The sequence below is a fragment of the Trachemys scripta genome, chromosome 3, assembly GCF_013100865.1.
Source record: "Trachemys scripta elegans isolate TJP31775 chromosome 3, CAS_Tse_1.0, whole genome shotgun sequence".
Lineage (NCBI taxonomy): Eukaryota > Metazoa > Chordata > Testudines > Emydidae > Trachemys > Trachemys scripta.
The window spans coordinates 60,027,838-60,052,021 of NC_048300.1; the positions used below are offsets into that span (position 1 = coordinate 60,027,838).

The 24,184-nt window shown below is 56.6% G+C and overlaps 2 protein-coding genes across 4 annotated transcripts; one reads left to right on the plus strand and one right to left on the minus strand.

Moving 5' to 3' along the window:
- The first annotated feature begins 1,096 nt into the window (after nt 1–1,096).
- On the plus strand, nt 1,097–11,275 carry SLC35B2 (solute carrier family 35 member B2). Of its 3 annotated transcripts, XM_034764840.1 has the most exons (5): nt 1,122–1,235; nt 3,052–3,200; nt 6,551–6,744; nt 7,314–7,474; nt 9,027–11,275. In XM_034764840.1, the coding sequence occupies exons 2-5, from the start codon at nt 3,151–3,153 to the stop codon at nt 9,963–9,965; spliced, it is 1,344 nt and encodes a 447-aa protein (XP_034620731.1). In that variant the 5' UTR covers nt 1,122–1,235; nt 3,052–3,150; the 3' UTR covers nt 9,966–11,275. The 3 variants fall into 3 exon arrangements, with proteins under 3 accessions (XP_034620730.1, XP_034620731.1, XP_034620732.1); XM_034764839.1 differs by lacking the exon at nt 3,052–3,200 and having other exon boundaries at nt 1,097–1,235; XM_034764841.1 differs by lacking the exons at nt 1,122–1,235; nt 3,052–3,200 and adding an exon at nt 5,955–6,395.
- Nucleotides 11,276–14,946: 3,671 nt separating this feature from the next.
- Nucleotides 14,947–24,095, minus strand: HSP90AB1 (heat shock protein 90 alpha family class B member 1). The gene is made up of 12 exons (XM_034764838.1): nt 23,955–24,095; nt 23,367–23,513; nt 22,432–22,638; nt 21,917–22,076; nt 21,168–21,301; nt 20,170–20,487; nt 19,349–19,514; nt 18,860–19,050; nt 18,326–18,473; nt 17,509–17,777; nt 16,622–16,955; nt 14,947–15,535 (listed from the first exon to the last, which is right to left on the minus strand). Exons 2-12 carry the CDS (start codon nt 23,511–23,513, stop codon nt 15,426–15,428), a joined length of 2,184 nt encoding a protein of 727 aa, XP_034620729.1. The 5' UTR covers nt 23,955–24,095; the 3' UTR covers nt 14,947–15,425.
- Between the last annotated feature and the right edge of the window lie 89 nt (nt 24,096–24,184).

The following is a 24,184-nucleotide window of genomic DNA, read 5'->3' on the forward strand; positions in this document are numbered from 1 at the left end:
AGTTACAACCTCCTGGAAGCCCTGCTTTGTCTTCTAACAGACTGAGACTACCCTTCAGGGAGCATTCCCAGTGGGCTGTGGAGGGAGCCGTGTGCCTCTCTAAAGCAAATCCACATCAGCGTGTGACCTTACCTCAGTTGAGCTCTGTTGGCCCTGGGCCACTGCCCCAGGCTGCGGGCCAAGGTTGGGCGCAAGCTATGCTGTTCCTAGGGTGGGGTTCCATGTGCCTGCTGAGGCAGCCCTGGCTTGAGGAAGAGGGAGACAGCATTGCCTGCAGCCCAGCTCTCTGGCGAAAGGTGTGTGACTGAACTGAGAGGCGCTCTCTGCCCCAGGGATGATTCCTTATTGCAAGAGACCCCAGGTCTGCCTCCTCCTAGAGCCATAGTGAGCACTGAATCCCAGTGCAGGGTGGTGCAGGAGGCACTGGACTGAACTTTACCCCCCTGTTGCCCGCATATCTCAGTACTGCCTGGAGGCAGTCTCTGCCCCTGAGGGGATCGCTCTGGCTGCAAGCGTACTACAGCTAGTGAATGGGGGTGGTGGGCAATCTTTTGGCCTGACTGTGGCTGCTTCTGACTCATGAGCTTGTTGGTGCTGGCAAGCCCCAAGCAGCTCGTGCTAGGGGCCTGAAGGAGTCACTCCTGGAGCAGGGAGGCAGCAGGAGGCTGTTCCTGCTCCTGAAGCCTGTACCCAGCAACTGTGTAAGCTGTGTTATGCAGTGATGGATTAACGCATGGGACCACATGGCCTGTGCCCAGGGGCCCTGGCCAATGGGGGGCCCTGGATGTGGGTGGCCAAAATATTCTGTGTCCAGGACCCCAATAAAATTAAATCTGCTTCTACTCAGCACCCTGATACCTCACTTTGCTTCCCCCCCCCACTGATCATGCCCCCAAATCCCACCCCCCATCCCCCGCTTCCCCCCCCGACCCCCCCCCCCCCCCCACCATGCCCCTCAACCCTGCCCCACAGTCCCCTGCTGCTCCGCCGTTTCCCCTTCGTTGGCCGGGTCACGGGGTCGGTCGCTCCCCGCAGGCTCCTGCCCTCGGGGCCCCTCCCGGCCGCCGGGCGGCGCTGTGGGGAGCGGCGCGGCTGCGCTCTCGGCCGAGCTGCGCGGTTCCCGTCTCTGCCGCCGCCGCCCGCCGAACTGGACGGAGCCGCCGCGGGGAGCTCATGGGCGCGCGGGGCGGCCGCGGAGCCGCGCGCACCGGCCCGGCCGGCAGCATGGGCCGCAGGTGGGGGCGAGGGCGAGGGCTCCGGGGGGAGTTGGATCCCGCCGGCCGTAGCGCTGGCTCCGTGCCCGGGCCCCTGTAGGGGAGCGGCCGGCCCGGCCCGGCAGGAGCCCCACTTGCACAGCAGGTTGGGAAGGGCTGTGGGGCAGCCGCCTCCTGCAGCGGGGCTCAGCCCGGGGTCGGGGGCAGGCTCCCCGGTGAGTGCCCCCGATCGGCTGCTGTGGGAGGCGGGATCGGGCTGGGCTCTGCTGCAGGGCTGTGCGGCTCCAGGGTGCTGGGCAGAGCCAAGCCCCTCCTGGAGCGGGGCGATCAGCCTGGATCTGGGTTCCCGGCTGTCACCCTCCCAGCACGTCCCAGTACAGCAGCCCCTGGGCCCGGGGTGGGAGCGGGACCGGGACCCTAGCGCTGCTTCCTGCCCCGGACACAAATAGGTGGTTGGGAAGCTGCCCGAGGCAGGGCTGGCATTTGCCTGGAGTGCCCGGTGAATAGATTAGCCCATGCGGGCCCTTTCCCTGAGCCACGTCTTGGCCCAACCCCGAATTGGGGAAGTGGGCAGCACGGACTTGCTTGGGAACAGCGCAGGGCATCTGCCTCTGGCCTGCAGGGTGCTTGTGGCCGGGTGTGCCGAGGATGAGATCTTTATTAGAAACAATCCCTAAGCAGCACCCTGGCTTTGGGGTAGAGCCCCCCCAGAGGCAGGTGGCATTGAGCCAGTGAAGAGGTTTCTCACTGGAAGTTGCCTATGGTCACTGGTGTGTGTGGTGTAGGTACTATGCTTTCTAAGGAAGCTTGGTGTCTGCATGGCCTGTAGGGTCTGGGTCTCACTGGGCAAATTGGCCAATGGCACCAGTATGGTGGATCAGTGATTCTCAACCAGGGGTCTGGGCCCCATTGGGAGGCAGCGAGCAGGTTTCAGGGAGTCCGCCAAGCATGGCCGGTATTAGACTCGTTAGGACCCACGGCAGAAAGCCAAAGCCCCACTGTGCAGGACTGCAGCGCCAGGGCCCCAAGCCCCACCCCCGGGGCTAACACCGAAGCCTGAGCAACTTAGCTTCGCGATGCCCCCTGTGGCATGGGGCCCTGGGCAGTCGCCCTGCTTGCTATCCCCTAATGCTGGTCTTAGCAGAAAACCAGTTGTTGTGGCACAGGTGGGCCGTGGAGTTTGTATAGCATGTTGGGGGTCCTCAGAAAGGAAAAGGTTGAGAACCCCTGTGCTGAAGGAAGGAGTAATTCAAGGGATCCTCCTAAGAATGGCTCCTCTGGTGGTATATAACACCTAGATCAGGACTGTCTGGAGCTAGATTTCCCTGGGCTCAGCCATCATTCAGACTTTAGTCTCCAAGCTTTTCCCTCCTCCTAGGGTATTCTCCAGGGTCCCCATGGCCTGGCTAGGACTCTCCCAGGCCTGATCACTGCAGAGGGGCAGCTTTTTTCAAAAGAGCTCAGCATGCTCATTTGTGGCCAGATGGTCAAGTGCTCAGCTCCCACTGAGGAACCAGAGTCAGGAGCATATTTTCTGTAGCGCTCCATTCCCACTGTGATGCTTATGGCCTGATTTTCTATAAGGCACTGAGCCCTTTTGGAAAATCTGGCCCTAATAGACAAATAAAAAAAGACAGAATGCTGGTCACTTGGCACCACCTGTTAGTTCGGGGGTGGAGGAGCCTAACCCTCCCCACCCCCCAACCTTTGAAGCAAGAAATGTTCCCCACCAGATCAGAGTGCCCCCTCACATGCCAGAGAAGCCCAAGGCCTCCTGGAGCCAGGCCCTTCCCTTGTTGACTGAGTGATGTTGACACCCTCTGTTCCACCACCGCAGGAGTGTCCTGCTGGTAATACTCTGCACAGGGAGCTAGATAAAGTCTGCCAAGTTCACCGTGGCCCTGAAGGCTGCTGAGGGAGAGACTTGTTGCAGCCCATGCGTCCCCCTCCAGGCTCCATGCTGCTGGCAGATCAGGCTCTGTCAAGGTCAGTCTGCTGTAGAAATCCAGGGGCTATGGCTCGTCCGTTGGGTGGGATGGGAACTCCCACTGGGTGGATGAACATAGCCGGTCATGTGATCTCCCACTCCCCCAAAGAATTGAAGAAAAGTTGCTGCAATGGCACTGACATCTGGTTTGGCCTCTTTAAATAGGCACCAACAGTGGTGTCAGGAGTGAGGGGCATGGGTGGGGCTGCATGTGGGGAGCCCAGCGTGAGGATAGCAGGAGGCTGTGGGTCAGGATTATGGGGCACTGGCTGAGCTGGGGGTGGGGGGAACCAGGGCTGGAACAGCAGGGTGGGGACTGCAGGTTGTGACCGAGGAACTGTGTGAGGAGCCCACGGGGCAGGGGATTTGTTTGTTCTAAGGGTTCCTCTCTCCCCTTCCCTGTAGTCTTAGAGTTGAGCTAGGTTAGGTGGGTTTTACTCTGCACAGAGGGGTCTTTCCCGACTCCTAGTCCAGGGCCCAAGTGCTGAGGTGCCTGAAAGGCTAAGTTAGAAACTCCAGGGGAAGGGGAGGGTCAGGGGCTCTGTCCCGCCCTGGCTTTGGGATTGTGCGTCAGAAAGCTGCCCCTTCTCTGGGAAGGGGAACAGTAGCTGGGTTTGTCCTCCCAATTTCCTGGCCGCTCTGTGGGCCTGAGCCTATGAAAGCTCCTTTCATGCCTGGTGAGTGCTGCCGAGCTCTGGCTCTGTGGTGCTACCTGTAACACTAGCCACCCTGTTGGAGAGGGGAGGGACCTGGTGCGTGGAACTGTCTGGCGGGACCTGCTAGCTAAAGGGATAGAGCGAGCCATTGTCCGGCTGCAACCTCCCCTTCACTTTGGGCCTGGGATACCAGAGCTGTTACTCCTCCCACAGGGGCTTGGAGGAGGCCAGGGAGGTATCAGCAGACACCACCCAACTACCAAACCGTTTATCACTCACCCTCTCTGAAATCTTCCCAGCCCTAGGGATTATCAGTGGTGGAGGCTGGCCTTAGCTCTCTCCCAGGCTGACCCCTCCTGCTATCCTCAGCACAGGTGCTGGTCCAAGTATCAGGTGGGAGGGATATACCCTGTCTGCTAGCCCCGACCCCACTCCTGCAGTTCAATGTAGTTTAAATCTGACCTCAGTGAAGCAGGGGGCACTTCTCTGCTGGCCCCACCCCAGTGCCCAAGGTACCATGGCCACTGTGATCAATGAGGATTTAATTCAGAATGAGGACAATTCAGACAAGTTAGGTGTGGGGGGGGTGTATGTAGTTTCACCCCAGATGCTTACGGTTGGGCCCAGGGGTTAACGTACAAGAACCCCATGTGTGTGTGTCCCTTGCTGCAGGAGATGCTAATGAGGGGAGCAGAGGTGGGATTTCTGTGGGATGGTGCTAAGTCAGTGATGCCCTCAATGTCGCTAGCAAGAACCCAGCCTGCACAGAAATGTTCTCAGGCCCCTCTTCCTTAGGGACACCAGGGTTATCGAACTGTTTCCCTGCTATGTCAGCACCCAGCATGTGATAATGTGAACCAGACAGCCCCAGAGAGGAGCAGCAGTTTGAACTTCTCTGGGCTGAGAGTTTCTGTATTGTTAGTCACATGAGGGAGGGAATTTTCTGCTCAGATTGCGGTGTCTGTCTTGACAAGGTCCTTAGAGTTTGGGTGTCCCTTTCTCAAGGCTGTTTGGGGAAGGGAAATGCCCCCCAGGCCTTTCCCTGAGAGGGAAAGGAGAGGTTGTAGGTGGTGGGATGTCAAAGGCAACTTTCTTTCCTGTCTTTAAGGCCCTGTTACTGATATAGACTCTAGGCTGCTATGGGTTAAATTTATATCCATGATCCCCATAGCCCTGATACTGAGGGTCCTCAATGGAGGCTCCCTAGAGGACCCATCAATGCATCTTTGTTATAATGAACACTTTACTCTTCTCTGGCCACTTCCATGAGAGGACCCCGCAGCTCTTGACATTAATTCAGCCTCACAGCCCCTATCATCATCCCTGTTTTACAACCAGGGAAACGGAGGCGTGAGCCGGGGAAGGGACTTGCCCAAGGCCACAGATTAAATCAGTAGTTGCCAGGAATAGAACCCAGGAGTCCTGACCCCCCCAGTGCCCTGATCTAACTTAATAGGCGGCTCTGACCCAGTCTAATTGCTGTGGGCAGGTGTGTGTATAGGAAGTCATCATTTGGGGGATGCAGTGACTCCAGCATCCGCTGACCCAGATCTCCACCTTGCATGCAGGCCTTGTTCCTGTTCTTGTAATGTAACACTGTCCCAGGAGATGAGTTGGAGGTGAGGGCGATGCTGGGCCTATCCCATGTGGGGGAGAACCCCAGTTGGTCCCTGTGGACCCCTACTGTGTTAATGGTGGCAGATTGGTGACTAAGCCGGTGTGGTGTGAATGCTGGATACTCCCAAGGAGGGTGGTATTAAAATCCCCACCTCATATGCCTATGGGAAAGTTCCTGAGCCCAGATGCTCTCTCTGGCATTGAGGATGAGCCTTGGAGATTGGAGAGCCTCTCAGCTCTAGCGAATGGCCTTGCACATTCTAAGCTCTGTGTGTCCCGTCAGCACCTTCCCCACCTCCCCCTGCTGCAGCAGGATGTGAGGGGGAGCTCCCAGCTGGGCCCTCCCCTGAGCCACTGCAGTTGTTTGCTTTACAGGAAGGTGCTGAAACAGGAGCTGCAGAGCGGGAGCTGCTGCTTCCATTTCGTGGCTCCCCCCCCCCCCCCCCCCATAAAAGTGCAGCTGAAGGTGAAACACCTGCCAGTGATAGCCCCAAAGAGGAAAAGCATTTGGAGCTGGTGTGTGTGTAAAGCCGTGTCACTAGCACCATCCAAGACACTCCGAGAGCCTGAACATTCAGAGCTGCAAACGCCCTGGCTCCTAAAACCCGAGCAAACAACATTCCTTTCTCTTGTGCCCTTGACCTCCAAGCGCCCTGCACACTGGAGTTGCTTTACCCGCCCCCAAAACGTAGCCACCTCTGGGGGTGGACGCAACAACTGTTTGACAGTCTCACACCAACACCCGACGAGAAGGGAGGAAGACTCCTGTACCCAATTGAAACTGGGGAGGCGTTTAGGGAGGCTGAATGGAATTTAGCTGGGACGCACTTCAAACCGCTGAGAAGTTTTCCCCTGTTCCCTGGTGACTTACACCAATGTTCCATTTGGGCTGAACTTTGATCACAGTGTCGCGTGTTGAAGGTGCACCTGAGTAACTCCCAAAGTAGGGGGAGGGAACCTTACACTCCCAGCTTGCCTCTGACTTGGTGACTGGGAAGGTGGAAGGAATCCTGGTATTGCTGGCTGGGCCACTGGCCCCCCTGCAGCTCACCGCCTGGATTGCCTTCTCTTGGCAGGTTGTGCCTGGCTGTCGTGCTGGCCGCTCTCCCCACCATGGCTGCCAATGAAGTGGTATCGGCCGCCTTACAGGACTCCTGGGGGGACTTCTGGCTCTTCCGTTTCTTCCTTAATGCTGCGGGCTATGCGAGCATCATGGTACCAGGGTTTCTGCTCATCCAGTACTTCAAGAGAAAGAATTACCTGGAGACAGGTAAGAGGGGACCAATGCACCTCAATTCCAACTCCGTCTCCCTGGGCTCACCTCAGACCTCTGCCAATGCACCTCAGTTCCAACCCCCAGCTCCTCTACCTCTCTGCTGTTCCAGCCCCTTGCAGAGCTCTCTCGTTGCTTCAGTGACAGCTAGGAGCTACCCGGAGACAGCCAAATTCATCTAGCTCATCTCCACGGCTTTATCTCAACAGTGACCACTGTGGCTGTTTCCTGTTAGATATTCTGGAATCTGTTAGAGCAAACGGTATAGGGCACTGTGGGTAATGCGCAGAGCCCCTCAGATCTGCAAACGGGTGAGCTCTCAGCTCTGGGCGCCTGCCTACTGTCTGTTCTCAGCTGGGAAGGGCCCTGTTGGCAAAGGGGGATTGGAGGTGTGAGTGAGCCAATTGAAGGTGCTTTATAGATACAGGCCACAGAAGGCCCCAGACTCTACCTTGGCACAGCCCAGACAGGTTGGTGGGTGGGTTAGCACTGGCAGGGGGGTTTGGGAGGGAAGAAAGCCTCCCTCCTGAGTTAACGTGACCTCCCTGGTTCTCTCAACCCTCCAGGCCGTGGCATTTGCTTCCCCGTCATCAAGTCGTGTGTCTTTGGCAGCGAGGCCAAGTCCGCACACCCAGATGACGTCTCCCTGGCGGCCCGGAATGAGACCATGGAGTCCTCGACGGCCCAGCAGATACTCAAGCTGCTCTTCTGTGCTGCTGGCCTTCAGGTAGAGCCCTGACATGTTCATGGCCATCCTGCCGTGGGGCGGAGATGGAGCAATGATCTGGCACAGGTTGCCAGTTGGTGGCCTCAAGAGACTGAGTCCCAGCATCCAGTGTTCTCATGGAGTTTTGCTTGGCAGCATTGCATGGTGGGACACGTAGTCTCTGTGGGGCACTCCTTTTTTGTGTGCTCCAGGCTGCTTGCCAGGGTGGCCCTTTGAGTGTCTTGAAGAGCCATTCAGACAATGTCTGGTGGGCTGGAAGCTATTGTCTGTCTGCTCTGTGCTCTCCACACACCTGAATGGGTGAGTTACTGCCATTTAGAACTGGTTTTTGAATTTCGTTCTGGCCCCCCCACAGTGTTTCATGCATCAGAGCACTATACAGTTTAACCCGTGTTCTCACCTCTGGGGCTGGAATGTCCTAAACTCAGGCTCTGCCCCAGGTAGATTTTATTAGGAAACTGAAAAAAATCTCTCCAGTGTTTGAGTTCAGCTGAGATGAATAGGAAACTGTGATCCTGCTTCTTTGAGTCATAGCTACAGGAAAAATGCCTGAAATGCCGCCTGAACAATGAGAGGAGGGACTGCCTCGTGATGGAGGCACTGGATGGGGACTCAGGAGATCAGCGTTCAGTTCCTGGTTCTGTCACAGACTCACTGTGTGATTTAGGGCAAGTCACTTTCTCTCTCTGTATGTCAGTTTCCCAGCGGTACAGTGGAAGGTAGGAGAATAACTCCATTATGTCTGTGAGGAGCTCCAATACTGTGGCAGCAGGGCCATATAAGTACCTTGATGGACAGATGATAGTCCTCACAGAGGGCAGTTTCCTCTGCTGGGTTTGCAATTAGAATTGGTTTTGATTTAAGAAATGACCTAGGAAACCAAAGGCAAAAACCTGTGTTAATGCACCATCAAGGCTGCGGAGTTAAAGAGCAGGAACTGCAGTGTGAAGGTTCCACCGGAAGGATCGTGGGCACATCTTTGCCATGTTGTCTATTCCTGTTTTTCTGGTTGAACGGGCAGCTTAATACAGAACTGTTTATCTTGTGAAGTGTATCCCATAAAGTGTACTAGGGTGGAGTTAATGCGACTGCTGGGACACTTGCTTTGCCATTTCCTGTGTTGTTTGAGTTTGTGGCTATGCACTCGAGAGCCGGAACAGGTTTTTCATTGGGTATTTACAGCCTTAACTGTAGGGGGAGTTGCCCTCGGGCGGAGAGTGCGCTCCAGATCTGTGCGTAATGAAATGCTGCCCATTGATCCCTCTGCACACAGCGGGGCAGGAGCCAGGCTGATTCCTCCCCTGGCTCTCTGGTGGGGGCAGTGGGAGTGAGGATGAAGTGGCTGGGCAGGCCGTTTCACTGCTCCCCAGCTGGACGTGGTGATGGCAGGCACCATCTCTTTGCTGGGTGCATTGGGTATGCAGGAGTGGGGCCTGGTCCCTGCTGGGTGCAAATGGAGAGATGCTCAGACAGGACTGTTCCTCCCTGCGTGCGGTGGCTGCTGGCTGCCATCCCTACTCCTCACTCACCCTCTGCTCTTTGTGCCTTGCAGGCTTCCTACCTGACGTGGGGCGTCCTCCAGGAGCGGGTCATGACCCGAACATATGGGGCCACCGAGACAGATCCTGGTGAGAAGTTCAAAGATTCCCAATTTCTCGTCTTCATGAACCGGATCCTGGCCTTCACCGTAGCCGGCCTGTACTGTGCCCTGACCAAGCAGCCGCGCCACGGCGCCCCCATGTACAAGTATTCCTTTGCCTCACTCTCCAACATCCTCAGCAGCTGGTGCCAATATGAGGCACTCAAGTACATCAGCTTCCCTACCCAGGTGCTGGCCAAGGCCTCCAAGGTGATCCCGGTCATGCTGATGGGCAAGCTGGTGTCGCGCAAGAGCTACGAGTACTGGGAGTACCTGACGGCGGTGCTTATCTCGGTGGGGGTCAGCATGTTCCTGCTCTCCAGCGCCCCCACCAAGCACCTCTCCACCGTCACCACCTTCTCAGGGGTGGTCCTCCTGGCCGGCTACATCGTCTTCGACAGCTTCACCTCCAACTGGCAGGACGCCCTCTTCACCTACAAGATGTCCCCAGTGCAGATGATGTTTGGGGTGAACGTCTTCTCCTGCCTCTTCACGATGGGCTCGCTGCTGGAGCAGGGCGCCCTGCTGGAGTCGGCCCGCTTCATGGCCCGCCACTCCGAGTTCGCGGCCCACGCCATGCTGCTGTCCATCTGCTCCGCCTTTGGCCAGCTCTTCATCTTCTACACCATCAATCAGTTTGGGGCGGCCGTCTTCACCATCATCATGACGCTGCGCCAGGCTTTTGCCATCCTGCTCTCCTGCCTCATCTACGGGCACGCCATCACCGTGGTGGGCGGGCTGGGCGTGGCCGTGGTCTTTATGGCTCTCTTCCTACGCGTCTATGCCCGCAGCCGCATGAAGAAGCGTAGCAAGAAGCTGCCCGCCGGCGAGGTCCCAGTGCAGAAGGTTTAGGGGCCATGGGACAGACCATGCCCTCCTCCCCTCTCCCACTGCAGGGCACTTGCTTTATTTCTCTTCTCTTCGTGAACCTATTGAGGAGAGGAGGAGAAACAATGACTCCCTTTGCCAACTGCTTTTCCTGGACAAGGAGCTGGAGTGGGCTTGGAGGAAGCGAGGTGCTTTCTGGGCCTCCACCACACCTTTCTCCTGTTGCCTTAATAGGTCTGAGTATTTCACTTCCCTGAGATCACCCCAGGAACAGAGCAGGGGGCAGGTCTAGTTCCCAGGAGTGCAGCGGGGTTAACTCCTGCCCTAGCTCCATCTGGTACTCGGGGCTTCTCTTGAAGATTATTTATGAACAAGGGAGCTTTATTCCCTGGCACTTTCTTGTCTCCAGCTTCACTCCCCATTTCTTTCCTCACTACAGAGCCGATAGTAAGAGAACGGCAAGAAAACACTATCATTTTTCTTTACAAATACGTATGATTGAGAGAGAAGCTCCAGTCTCAGCCTGCCCCGGCAGCAGGTGGTGTAGGGAGCGGGGCAGGAGTGCTGGCTGGACGGGGGGCAGCTCTCAGCTACATCAGTCCCTGCCTTTCCCAGCAGGAGGCGCTGTAGGGAACGGGGCAGGAGCATGGGGCCTCCCTAGCTACATTGCTACACAGCAGCTCTTTTATCAGCCCTGGTATGCAGTCTGGATTTGTGGCAGGTGCCTCTCGAACAGTAGCCTTGTCCTTGCTGGCTTGGCAGGTCATGCACTACGCTGTCCCTGCTGGGAGCCTTCTCCATTTCTGTCTCCTGGCCTGGCCCTTCTGCTCCATTCTGTTCGCGTTTTGTGCTGCTTTTCCTTTCTTGTTTACGTTTACTCTTGTCATAGGTTTGAACTAGAACTCCCAGGATCCCCTAAGGGCGCTTTCTGCTCTCTGGCTTCGGGGATTTGTAATTGGCTCCTGCCCTTCAGAAAAGCACAAAGATCCCCTTCCTGGGATATCCCTCCTTGTTTCTCCTTTCTCCGGCCAGCAGGAGGTGCCAGCACCAGCCCACTCAACAGCCTAGCTAGGGCTTTGTGGTACGCAGCGGTCCTGGAGACAGGACAAAGCCCAGCCCAGGTTCCTTTTCCCTGCACGTGGCTGCTCTCAATCCTGGATGCAGGGAGCCACTTGCCCTGGCTCCACCTCGGGAACCTGGGTTTGACCCAGTAACGGTTTTGTTTCCAAACAGACCAGGCCCCCCCCATCTGCTAGGGGAATGGTTTGGGTACTTTTAAAATGCAACTTGGTCTCTTTTTATTTTATTAAATTAAAAAGCTGCTGCAAACAGTGCCCCGGGGTGGACTGTTGGGGTCTGAATGCTCTTGGGGGTGGTGGGAAGGCACTGCTCCCGGGAGCTCTCTGGCTAGGGACTTTGATGCAGTTGTGGCTGAAGGGTGCACACTGACTTTCTCACCCCCTCCCCCTGGGGAGGCAGGGTAGCATTATTAGCCCCAGCCTACAGACGGGAGAACAGGCCCAGGGTGTTGCCTGAGGTCACCCAGGAAGGGTGGGGTGGACCCTGGTATTGAACCCAGCTCTCCTGAGTTCTAGTCTAGGGCAGAGCCAGGTTCTGGGGGTTGGGCTCACACTGTGTCCCAACCTGAGCCCTCTGCACATGCCGGCTGCTCACTGTCCCTGTTTGTGTGGCTGGGAGGGCAGCTGTTAGCTCTCTGTGCCCTGAGTCTGGCTGCATAAATGACTTGTTCTTGGGCAGTACGCTCTGGTCAGCCTGCCTGTAGGTTCAGCCATGGCCTCTTCTAGCTCTGCCTTCCACTGCTGAGTAGGCGCCACTCTATGCCCTGCTGAGCGCCTGCCACCCAGAGTCTCCATTGCTGTAACAGGCCGTAAGGGAGTAAAGCCTTCATGGAGCCGTGTTCTGTGCCAAACCCCAGCTTCAGACCCTCCAGCCTAGAGGAGGAAGGTGTGGGGAGCATGGTCCCTCCTCCCGCTGTGGGGAGCAGTTAGTCAAGAGCCAGCAGGATGGGAAGCTGTTTGAAGGAGAGCCAGGGACTAGCCTCCCTGCTAGGCTAACGCTGTTCCATAAAAGTGCTCAGATGACTGTTCACTTGTGGTCACCTGCTCTCAGAAAGGATTGAGCAGCAAGCGAGGGGGTCAGAGCTGGGTGACAAGAATACTCAGCGACTGGGAGAGATGAAAAGCGAGGACATGAGTGGTCTATAAAAGGTAGGTTGGCCATTGCTCTTCAACCTTTGTCATAACATCAGAGCCAGGAGCTACTCTGACAGGTGCTAAATTCAAAATGGATAAAAGGAGACACTCAGATAGTGACTGTTAGTCTGTGGAACTCACTGTCACAATATTCTACAGTGGCGAAGAGCATAGCAGAATTCAGAAACGGAGCAGGCATTTGTATGGTTAATGAGAACTGCCCCATTCAGAGTGCTGGTTAAAAATAGAAAGGAGATAAATGCCCCTGCTTCAGAGCATATGCCAGCCACTGCCTGGTGGTGTGTAGGGAGAAACTGCCCCTGTGGGCATGTTGTCCTTTCGGTGTGTTTTTTTTTAAACCGTTTTCCACTGAAGCATCTGGCACTGCCCATTGTCAGAGACAACAATCCAGTGTGAGAATACCTGTTTGCTAAGGTACAACTTCCACTGCTTTCTCCCTCAGCCACCTCTGCCATAGTGCAGTCGTGCAAACTAGAGCAGGTCCCCTGCAGTTGGTGGTAATAAATAGCCTGTCTGCCATACCATGCACTGCCAGGGTGAGAGCAGCTACTTTAGAAATGACACCTCTCAGAGGGGGACACTACCAACCTGTCCCCAGCTCAGTGCCCCTTCCTAGGTGTTGGGAAACTGCAGGGCAGTAACAGAATGGTGGAGGGCAGCCTGGGATGGTGGGTTGCCCAGAACACATGCTGTAGAACAGGGGAGGGATTAGGTATAGGGGTGGTTTTGCCTCAATTTGCCCACCTTGGTTGACCCCCTCCACTTTGCCCCTGAAAAAAAAGGCGGGGTGTGAGTGGGTACCAGTTCAAGTTTTGCTGAAAGGGGGAGGTGATTGTTTTTGGAATGGGTCCTTTTTTTTCACATGCAAGAATAGTTTTTGTTTGAACAACATTGGCCTGCTCCCCCACGTGACTGCCAGGCCAGGGATGCTGTTCAGCACAAGCCCCAGAATGTCTGAATGTGCCCCACAGCTGCTAGCCTTTAATGTAACAGTGGGGGACTACAACTCCCAGCATGCAAGGCAGCCTACAGGCCCCAGGGCCATACTCAAGGGCACAGCCCCTGTTGCATGCTGGGAGCTGTAGGCTCTGCCCCTTTGTGTTGAAGATGGAGATTGCTCCATTTTGTGCAAATATCGCCTAGGCTGTGGCTCCTGCCAAGTAACCAACAAAGCACTTGGCTCAGGTGCCCCCTCTCCCAACCACAGAAATGGGAGGGGAGGTAACTACCAGCCCCCTACTGCTAAAGCTCCTGCCCCTCCCATTGAGGGCAAGGCTGGACTTTTCCCCACACCTTCCCCCTTTACACACCAAGCAATGATCAGATAAATTAGCCCATCACAGCTGCCCTCCACCAGCAGCCCTGATGATTGTGAGGTAGTGCAACAGGCGAGGCCAGAGCCTAGCAAGGTCCAGCAGCTGCCAGCACCCTCCCATAAGCTAGCTCTGCTCCTGAAGGCACATCCATCTGAGTTGAGTCCTGGCTCATTCTATCCCCCAGGGAGGAAGGGGCAGCCTGAGAATGCTCTGGCAGCTGTGATTGTACAGCAAGGGCAGGGTTTACAGGGAGAGAATTAACCCCCAGAAGACAACCTGCAGGAGCTACAGCTCTCCAGCGTGCACTGGCTCCAATACTGGGCCTTGGCAGGAGGAGGGTGCCACGCTGGAGTCCCACAACTCTTCCACCCCCTTGAAGAGAAGCAGAGGGACCCTCCCTGCCCAGGAGCAGCTCTCCAGCTGGCCATGGGGGAAGGGTGAACTCTTCCCACACTGGCTCCATTAGGCCTGCTGAAGACAGCAAGTCAAGTCACATCTGGTGCTTCCTCTGCACATGTGTTCTAGGACCAAGATCACCAGAGCCCAGGGAGCCTAGGAGAACACAGAAGCTCTTCCACAGTGTAGTTTTTAGACTACCCAGGCAGGGAAAGCAGCTGCTAGCTCAAGCAGTAGATACTCAGCCATCACCTCGGAGGGTCCAGGTCAGCCCAGAGCACAACAGGAAGAAAGCCCCTCAACTCCAGCTCCATTAAGGACATTGCTACTTGTGCACTGGATTAGGGGTGTGCAAACTGGAATGGGATCTTAAGAAAGCTCCTGGAGAGAGTAGGCTGAGGGCACAGGTTGCTGCCCAAAGACTTAGGGTAGTGTAGACTAGCTCCATTGTGGAGACAAGACTTGCGCAAATCTCAGCAGAGGCAGGACTCCTGATTCTGCCTTGGCCTTCCATAGCATTTGCACATGTGCAGCTGCCACCTACCCATTGCTGAAAGAGGCAGAGGTGAGCTAACCCAGCTCCTCAGGAAGCCACTAGCAAAGTGAGATAGGTGCCCTCCACATGGGAAGCTGGAAGGTAAGCAAGAGAGCAGGACTCGAAGTGGCTAGCAGCAGTAGAGACAAAGAAGCTGCCTTCCCTTTCAAGGACAAGCCCAGTTCCCTGCACTTGGCACACAGCCTGAAGTTTAGCAGGTGCTACTCTAGCAGCCAGATACACGTGCCAAGCAGGGGCAACAGCATCGCAAGCCCCAGCCTCAGCTCCTGCTCCAGGACCTTTCCTTAAACTGACCCCCAGGGCAGGGGCTATGAGTGCTTGGAGCTGCAACTGCTCTGAGCAATTCTCTTTGAGAGAGAGCAGGGCCTTGAATGCAGCACTCAGCGGCCACCGAGCACTGCTCTCCCCAACTGGTGCTGTAGTGGCCCCAGTCTCCCCCACACCTGCCATCACTCCCTTTGGGTGCTGCAGAGACTCCCAACATAACCCAGACAAGGCAGCCGCTGTGTAAACCGCATTCTCTATTTGATACTTTAATTAAATTTCAGTAGAACAAAAAACCAAACGGCCGACAAAATACAACATCCTACCCTAGGATGCAGGCAGCAGCCAGGGGGTGGGGATTGGGCTCCCTGCTGTGCTTGGGGGGAGGGGGCAGGGACGCTCAAGCTCAGTGCTCACCCCAGCTGGGGCAGGGTGGGTGCTTAGTGCCCAGGAGCAGCACAAGACCCCCCATGGGGGAAAATCAGAACCCATCAGCACAACCCACCCCCCCAAGCAGCTGGTTCAACACAAGCAGAAAGACAGATGGACCAGACAGGGCTGGGACCCTGCAACCCCACCCACTACTGACAGTGGGAAACAAGTGGGGAAACACAACACTAGGGGAGCGAGGAGTCAGTAGCAGTTGCAGAGGCCAGGCCCTGCCCCTTCCAAGCAGAGATGATGCAGGGAGCTAAGATGGGAGGGGGAATGGCCCCCTTTAGTCCACCTCCTCCATGCGGGATGCATCTTCCTCCCCCTCTAGTGGAGGGATCTCATCAGGGACCGCAACACTGGGCTCCTCTGCAATCACCTCATCCTCATCGATACCTGGGGAGGAAGGGAGATGTGCAGGCCGGTTACTTTGAGGGCCACCCCCTGGATATATCACACAGACATTGTGAGTGTGGCTAGGCCAGGGCCCTCTCCTGGAGGGCTGGGCAATGCATTTCCAGCCAATTTAGTCACAGCAGAAAACCAGCTTTCCATCAATGCTCTTTTGTGCATGCCAAAGCACGTCTGCTTTCCCTGGAAAGCACACACTGCCTGTCAATAAACCATGGCCTGAAAACCACCTTTCAGTTCAGAAATGCTGCCATGGTGCCTCCTGCCCCCATTCTCCTCCATGGGCCAAACTCACCAAGGGATTACATTCCCCATGATGCACCACATGAGCTAATGGGAGAGTGGTGCATTGTGGGAGATTTAGTGAGGCCCACAGAGACAAATGGGAGCATGAGGCACAGAAACTACAAACCCCACAAGGCCTGGTGGCAGCATTGCTGAATCAGAAGTTACAATGGAACGTTTTGGGTTTTCAATTTCTCACTGAAGAGTCAGTTTTCCACTAGGAAAAAAAAGACCATTTTCAAACCAGTTCTCCTCCCATTTGCTGCCAACACCTGCCACCAGCCTTCCACACGCTGGCTAATGCACAGGCTCTACCATGCAGATTAGGTTACACACCACTAACTTGCACAGGATAAAGTACATTTTAAACCCTCCTGGCATAATAGGATCTGCTTCATGCCAGGAGACAGCCCCTCCCGCAGGCCCTTCCCTCCACTGCACTTCCTGCTGTGAGCTAGGTGAGGAAAGCTCACCTTGGGACCACTCCTTCCAAGAACTGAGGAAAGTATAAGCCAGGATTGAGGGGTCAGAGCTCCTTCTAGTGGCCAGCATGAGTAACTTTGGAGCAGGATGAATTATTACCACTCCTTCCCAAGGAGGCCTGCTCTGTGCTGAAGCCAAAGACCAGCTCAACTGGCTAACATGCCCGACTTCTAGATTTCAGGGTAAGCCACCATGACCAGGATCTCTGGATCCCTGACATTGAAGGGCTGTAAAAAGCTCCTTCCCCAGTGTCTACCATCAAATGCCAACTCTTTGCGGCTCCCCGTCACCTGGGGCACTTACCCAACCCGAGCTTGATCATCCTGTAGATGCGGTTGGAGTGGGTCTGGGGATCTTCCAGGGAGAAGCCAGAGGAGAGCAGGGCTGTCTCAAAGAGCAGCACCACCAGGTCCTTGACAGCCTTATCGTTCTTATCAGCCTCGGCCTTCTGGCGCAGGGTCTCCACGATGGGGTGGTCGGGGTTGATCTCCAGGTGCTTCTTGGCCATCATGTATCCCATGGTGGAGTTGTCCCGCAGCGCTTGGGCCTTCATGATACGCTCCATGTTGGCTGTCCAGCCATAGGTGCTGGTGACAATGCAGCACGGTGATGAGACCAACCGATTTGAGATGGTGACCTGCGGAGGCCAGGCAAAAACAGCAGGGTCTAGTGCCTCTGACTGGGTCTGGTCACAACAGAAGCAGGGACCCCAGCCCTTATGTCAGGCTCAGCCGGAGACACCCACAAATGGCCGTGGAGACCTGGCTGTAGGGAAGGGCATGGACGCCCTCAACAGCATCTCCTCTCTGGCTTGGCCACGTCACCACCACATCCCAAGGACAGACAGCCCCAAAGGAATCTCCCAGCCAGCTTCAGGAACACTGCCTGGGACAGCACCGGCAGCTCAGCCAACCCCTTGGTACCCAGGACACATTCCCACAGCACTACCCCTACAATTGTTTGGGTCAGTGCCCCTCACCTGCAGCCCAGCTGCTTAGAGCAAGATGCTGCAGTGCATGCTGGGACCTGCAGTCTCCTTCAGCTGATCCTCTGCTGGAGACAAGAAAGACCAGAGGCCATGCACTGAGCCAGGGTCCAACCCTTGTCTGCATTCAGTGGGGCCCTGCTCTCCTTCCCCACCGAGCCAGGACTTGGCCCTGGGCTGGGATTCGCATCTCACCCCATCTTACCTTCTCAACCTTCTTATCCAGGATTTCCTTCATGAGCTTGCAGAGGTTCTCAAACTTCGCCTTGCTTTCCTCCATCTTCTTCTTCTCGTCCTCATCCTCGGGCAGCTCCAGCCCCTCCTTGGTAACTGACACCAGGCTCTTGCCATCAAACTCCTTGAGCTGCTGCACACAATACTCATCGATGGGCTCCGTCATGTACACAACCTCAAAGCCGCGCTTCCGCACACGCTCCACAAAGGCGGAGTTAGCCACTTGCTCCTTGCTTTCACCTGTGCTGGGGGAAAACAAGAGGTCACCAGGGCTCGGAGCTGGCTACACTCTGGGGTTTCCAGCAGTCCCCTGGCAGGGACCGGCTAGAATTCAACACCACCCTCGTTGGGGCCATGTTTCAGCCGAAGTCCTATTACAAGGGTCTACTGGCCTGACCATTCCCGTAGAGAAATGAGGCCACAAAAGTTGCATTCCCACCTCCCAGACAAGGATTCCAAAGCACCTGATTAACAAGAGCCTCTCTCTAGGAAGTAGAAATTCTGGGGAGGAGGCTCATACAAGCCCACCTGCCGGGGGAACTCTGTCACACCAGCGACCAGAAGAGCCCCATTCTGGGGTGACGGGAGGGGTCCCCACAGGAATCTAACTCTCTTGGTGTTGCATTAGCTACATCAAAACCCAGCATGCAGAGGAGATCCCCATTCTGAGGAACAGCCTCTCCCCCCCCCCCGGGGGGGGGGGGAGAGCAGCGGAGTGGGGGAGGCAGGCAACATGCCCAGGTGATGGGGTAGGAGGGAGGTTTGGCCCCCCGGCCAGCAGCCCGCACCTGTGATGTAGTAGATGCTTTTCTGAGTCTCCTTCATGCGGGACACATACTCAGAGAGCGAGGCCACCTCGTCACCAGACTGCGACGTGTGGTAGCGCAGCAGCTCCGACAGGCGCTTCCGGTTGGTTGAGTCCTCATGGATCCCAAGCTGGGGTCAGAGAAGGTTGATTTATACGCATGCTCCAGGAAGTGGCTCACTAACGCTCTCCTGCTGTCAAGAGCTGGGAAATCTAGCCCCTCCCTGCAAACACCCCACCCACACCCAAGGGCTGAGGTTGGGGGCAGATGCAGTCAGGGAGGCATTCCCATTCAAGCACCCTGGGGCACACTTGCTAAGATGACAGATTGCTTGGCCTCTCCGCTCCAGAGCTCTGCCAGGAAGAGCAGGTTTGAGCCATGAGCCTGGCCCAGAGAAGTCACCATTTTGGAACAGATCAGAGACTAATTCTGGCTCCTCATGTGCCTGCCTGTGGAGCATGTCAAGGCACAGCAGCGTCCCCTTTGCCCCCAGGTGGTGGGCTGGCTGGCTCTCACCTTGAGGTTCTTGGAGAAGGCCTCATAGAATTTCTTGTAGCTCTCCTTGTCCTCGGTCAGCTCTGAGAAGAGCTCTAGGCACTTCTTGACGATGTTCTTGCGGATCACTTTGAGGATCTTGCTCTGCTGCAGCATCTCCCGGGAGATGTTCAAAGGCAGGTCCTCAGAGTCCACCACACCCCGGATGAAATCTGAGGGGAGGAAAGAAGCCAAGGCCCAAGGAGGGTGATCAGAACAGCCAGGCTAACTCCATACACCCATCCCCCATGCACAAGAGCAGAAGTGCCAAGCAGGAAGCCCAAGCTCCAGGCTGCATGAGGAGACCTGACCCTCTGCATCCCTCCCAGCAGTGCAAGGAGGCTGTATGATGTACGGGGGTGGTGCAATGGTGAGGGAGCAGCTAACATAGCTGGAAAATGCCACAAGCCGGGGAGCTGTTTAGAGAGGGAGCTCTGCACAAGGGCAGGGTGTTACACAGGAGGCTCTTACTCAGGTACTCTGGGATGAGCTCATCACAGCTGTCCATAATGAAGACACGCCTCACGTACAGCTTGATGTTGTTCTTTTTCTTCTTGTTCTCAAAGAGGTCAAAGGGGGCGCGACGTGGGATGAAGAGCAGAGCTCGGAACTCCAGCTGCCCCTCCACAGAGAAGTGCTGCAGGTTGCGGGAGACAGGGGTGAGATGAACAAAACTCCCATAAACTTCGTTCCTTTAACCCTCCCCTGGGGAGAGCCCTTCCCTTTGGCCCAGCTGCAGGAGCACCCAAAGGGCCTTGGGTAGGGGGACTGAATGGCTACCTTGGAGCAAACTGCACAATGCATCAGACAGGCAGGTGGGACAACAAGCCTCTTAGTGCTCCCCTTCTTCCCCACTGTGCCAACATCTCCTCCTCCGGTAATTGCTGGGCAGGATCTAAGGCCCCCAAAGCAGCAGCTCCTACCCCCATTGGCTCATGCCAGAGTGGCAGCCAGGGCCTCAGGAGAACTCTGCACACCTGGATGAAGCAGGTGATTGGGAGTGAGGGTCACTCGGATCAAAGGGCCAGCAAACCTGCACCACACCCAGGTGGGAGGCCCCATGCCCAGCAGGGATATGTCAAACAGGCTCAGCCGGGTGATTAGCTTCCCACGGTAGGAGAACTAGCTGTTGTTCATGGGCATCTCATTGGGTCTAAAGGAGTATTTTGGGGCCCCCCTTTCTATACTAGAGCCCACCCCATGACAAAAAAATGTTGCCCTGTGCACTAATCTATCCTGCTTTGAGAGGTAAAGGGAACCTTGGCCTCTACCAGCCCAGCCCCTGCACCCACCTTGACAGCCAGGTGGTCCTCCCAGTCATTGGTGAGGCTCTTGTAGAACTCTCCGTATTCCTCCTGGGTGATGTCATCAGGATTGCGGGTCCAGATGGGCTTGGTCTTGTTCAGCTCCTCCTGGTCAATGTATTTCTCCTTGATCTTCTTGGTTTTCTTCTTCTTGCCCTTACCACTCTCCTCTTCCTCCTCATCTGAGCCCACATCCTCGATCTTGGGCTTCTCCTCATCCTTGGGGGCTGTGTCCTCATCCTCCTTCTCCCCCTTCTCTTCCTCTGCCTCATCGTCACTGATTTCCTTTTCCCGCTCCTTCTCTAGCTGTAAAGAGAAGTGCAAAAGGGTTATGGCCAAGGCACCTACCTTACTCAGGGCCTTCTATGTGCATGGGAGCCAGACAGGCAGGCAGATCGGAGCAGCGACAGAGACTCCGTTGCCCCAAGGGAGATGGGAGTTTCAGTCTGATGGGTACCATGCAAAGGCTAAACATTGCAGTGATGCACTGCAGGTAAAGCACTGGTTCAAATTTCGCACATGGTGCCTTCCAGTGGCTGGGCTGACAAAGAGGATAAAGGATCTATAGCTACCACCAGCTAGTGAGACCTCCCATAGCTCATGCAATAGAGGCCCATGTAGGTGAAGTTCCAGCCCCAGTCCCTCGCCTGGTAGTTTAGACAATGGCCCAACATGCCTGTACAGATTTTAGGGATGCGAGTCTGACTATGCAGTACACCCTTTCGGCGATCTCCACCCCCTAGCAGCAGTGAACTAGTTCCCACCCTTGTACCATTCTGCTGGCCAACTCCTGCAGCAGCAGAATGAGTGCACAGCCCTTGCCTCCAGAGCCTGGTAAAGCCCATCACTGTCTCTTACATGCACACCCATGTGCAGATGGGAAGGCTCAAGGTGGAATGTACCATCCTCTCCCCATTCTCAGCTTGGGCCTCCCCCTATGCTCCATCTGGTCTTCCCATGGGTCCCACTATCTCTCACATACGTACATAAAGGGTGATGGGGTAGCCGATGAACTGGGAGTGCTTCTTCACCACCTCCTTGACCCGCCGCTCCTCAAGGTACTCTGTCTGATCCTCCTTCAAGTACAGGATCACCTTGGTGCCGCGCCCGATGGGCTCGCCTGTGACATCAGGAGAGAGGCAGTGGCATTACTGGCCACAGGCACTGGACAGAGCTCACTCTGCAGATCTCATGCCAATGCCAGGTGCAGCCCACAGCTAAACTAAAGGGAGGATCATCACAGTGTTTCTAATGAGAACCAAGGTCAGAAAACCCATCCATGAGCAGGGAGGGCAGACCCACAGCTACCACTGGCCCAGCACCAGGCTTGGGCCATGGCTTTGGGTAGCACTGTGGGGTGCTTCCTCCCCCAGCTCCTACAGCTTAGACCTGGGACCTAATCCAAGCTGACAAGTCGCTTAAGCTCCACATATGATCCCATGAGCCTGGACCCTCTCCCCCTAGCTACCCCATCAAGTGGCAGCTACAGACTACAACACCTCATCCCTCCATACCATCTTGTCACCAGCCACCTCAAACCACTCTGGGGGCCCCATGGCAGACAGGGTGGGAGGGACATGGCTGGCTCCCCACAGACCCCTCTCTGGGATTTGTGGCCGACAGGGTGAGAGGGGGATGACTAACTCTATACGGACCCCTCTCTCTGGGACCCCTTGGCAGACAGAGGGGAAAGGGATGGCTGATTCCCCGCAGACCCTATCACCACAGTCCATACCATGATCGGATTTGACAGTGAAGGAGCCCCCTGCCGATGACTCCCAGGCATACTGCTCGTCGTCATTGTGTTTGGAAATGACTACAACCTTCTCGGCCACCAGGTAGGCGGAGTAGAAGCCCACACCAAACTGCCCAATCATCGAGATATCAGCGCCAGCCTGCAAGAGGAAGGAGAATGGGTGAGAAGAGCGAAAGACAGGTGATGTCTGTGATACAGCCAGGTGTGTCCCAATAGCAGAGAGCTGGGCCAAGCGCCAACACACAGAGATAAGGCCACAAATACAGACAAGGACAGGGCAGGGCAGCATCACCTCCTCTCTGTGCAGGAACACATGGACAAGCCAAAAGCACTGCAGGCTGCTCCCTGAGAGAACACAGGCCCAGAAAGGGGTCATCTCTTAGCCAACTACTGAGTGTTGAAGTCGCAAGGCCCTGTGGAGGACATGAGCCCACTAGATGCCCAGGCCCACAAGGGGTCCAAGCGCTCTAGTGCACAGACTGAAAGTCACTCACCTGCAGGGCTTCCATGAAGGCTTTAGTACCAGATTTGGCAATGGTGCCCAGGTTGTTGATGAGGTCAGCCTTTGTCATGCCGATACCTGTGTCCACCAAGGTAAGGGTGCGGTCCCGGGGGTTTGGGATGATGTCAATTTTTAGCTCCTTGCCACTGTCCAGCTTTGAGGGATCTGTCAGGCTCTCATAACGGATCTTGTCCAGGGCCTAGGGGAGGACAGAGACAGTTAGCAATGCTCATCCATCATTCAGCCGCTCCATGGATCCTGTACGCTCCCTGCTTTGGGCAGTGAGGCCCATGGACTTTCACGATAGCATCACCATGGCACATCTGCCACAAAAGCTCTGGCTTCACTCAAACCCTTCCAGAGGGCAAAACAAGAGGCCCTACTTGAGAGACGCACCACGGCTACCCCCTCAGAACAGCATGCAGGGCAGAGAGAATGCCTAGAAACAAACAGGTGACACCAAATGCCAGCTCCTCCAAGGGCAGCAGAAACGAAACTAGGGGATAGGGGCCACTGCCAGCAGGGCTGCATCTTCTGCTCCTGCCAGGAGCTATGGGAATACTGATCTACTACTCCATTGAGAGCGTGCAGGTGGCAGGAGAGAAGAGAGGGATTATTTGGGACTCTCCAACCCTTTCCTAAGGGCAGGTGACCACCAGCACATCTGGCATTAACAAGCCCCCTCGCTGGCAATCTTAGGACAAAGGCAGGGAGACAAAACCCCCCTTAAGGATGGGTCATCTAGGGCAGGGCCAAAGCACCATACAGGGCCCTTTCGTCACTAGCCGTGCATCTTTAAGGGCCTCAGCAGGTAGGGGAAATCAATGGTTGCCCTAGTAACAGGAGCGGGCAGTGCCCGCTGTACCCAGCGGCAGCACTGCAGAGCCCTGCACTCCCGCTGGGGGCGGGCGGGCCCCCCATGCTCACATCAGAGGCGTTGGAGATGATCTCCCGCAGGAAGATCTCCTTGTTGGAGTAGAAGGTGTTGATGATCAGGGACATGAGCTGGGCGATCTCTGCCTGGAAGGCGAAGGTCTCCACTTCCTCCTCCCCATGCTGCACTCCTTCGGGCATCTGAAAAACAAGGCCGGGCTCAGAGCACCTGCCTGGCGCCCCCCCCCCCCCCCGGCCTGCCCCCCCCCCCGGCGGCAGTGGGGCCGCGGGGGCGCCCCCCCCCCGAGGCCCGCGCTGGGGACGGGGAGGCCGGGGCTGCGGCCTCCCACCGGGCTCAGTGGCGGGCCGGCACCTGCTGAGCGACCAGGGCCCCACTCCCCACCCCAGGCCGCGTCCCCGGATCCAAGGCCCGGCCGAGGCTCCAGCCTTAGAGGCGGAGGCCGGGCGCTCCCGCAGCCGAACCCGCCGGGCCCCCGCCCCGAGGGGCCCCGCTCAACATGGCAGCGCCCAGCGGAGCCACGTGCGCCCCCCACCCCGGCGCCCCCCGTGCGGGCCGCGGCGCCCCCCACCCCTGCCGGGGCCGAGCCCGCCCGCCCGCGCCGGGCCCCCGGCCACCCTTACCGTGACGGGTAGCGGGAGATCGGGCAGGAGCGGGCTCGGTCCCTGGTGCAGGGACTGCGGCGCGGCCGGGAGAGAGAGAAAACGGGGCCGCCTCCGCCCGCCCTATATAGGGGCTGAGCCCGGCCCGGCCCCCGTCTCCCTCCGCCTTAAAAGGGCCGGGCTGGCTTTGCAGGGCCGGAGATTGCTGCGGCTCCTGGTATTTTGTCTCCCTACAGCCCTTTCCCCACCAT

What these genes read in the sequence shown, in the direction of transcription:
- HSP90AB1 (XM_034764838.1), bottom strand. Translation starts at nt 23,513, where the DNA reads ATGCCCGAAGGAGTGCAGCATGGGGAGGAGGAAGTGGAGACCTTCGCC. An exon ending in CCTTCATGGAAGCCCTGCAG is followed by an intron (nt 22,077 to 22,431) that starts GTGAGTGACTTT and finishes TTCCTCTTGCAG; the next exon opens with GCTGGCGCTGATATCTCGAT. An exon ending in TGGATAAGAAGGTTGAGAAG is followed by an intron (nt 16,956 to 17,508) that starts GTAAGATGGGGT and finishes TGGCCTCCGCAG; the next exon opens with GTCACCATCTCAAATCGGTT.
- SLC35B2 (XM_034764839.1), top strand. Translation starts at nt 1,174, where the DNA reads ATGGGCGCGCGGGGCGGCCGCGGAGCCGCGCGCACCGGCCCGGCCGGC. An exon ending in AAAGAATTACCTGGAGACAG is followed by an intron (nt 6,745 to 7,313) that starts GTAAGAGGGGAC and finishes TCAACCCTCCAG; the next exon opens with GCCGTGGCATTTGCTTCCCC. An exon ending in TCTGTGCTGCTGGCCTTCAG is followed by an intron (nt 7,475 to 9,026) that starts GTAGAGCCCTGA and finishes TGTGCCTTGCAG; the next exon opens with GCTTCCTACCTGACGTGGGG.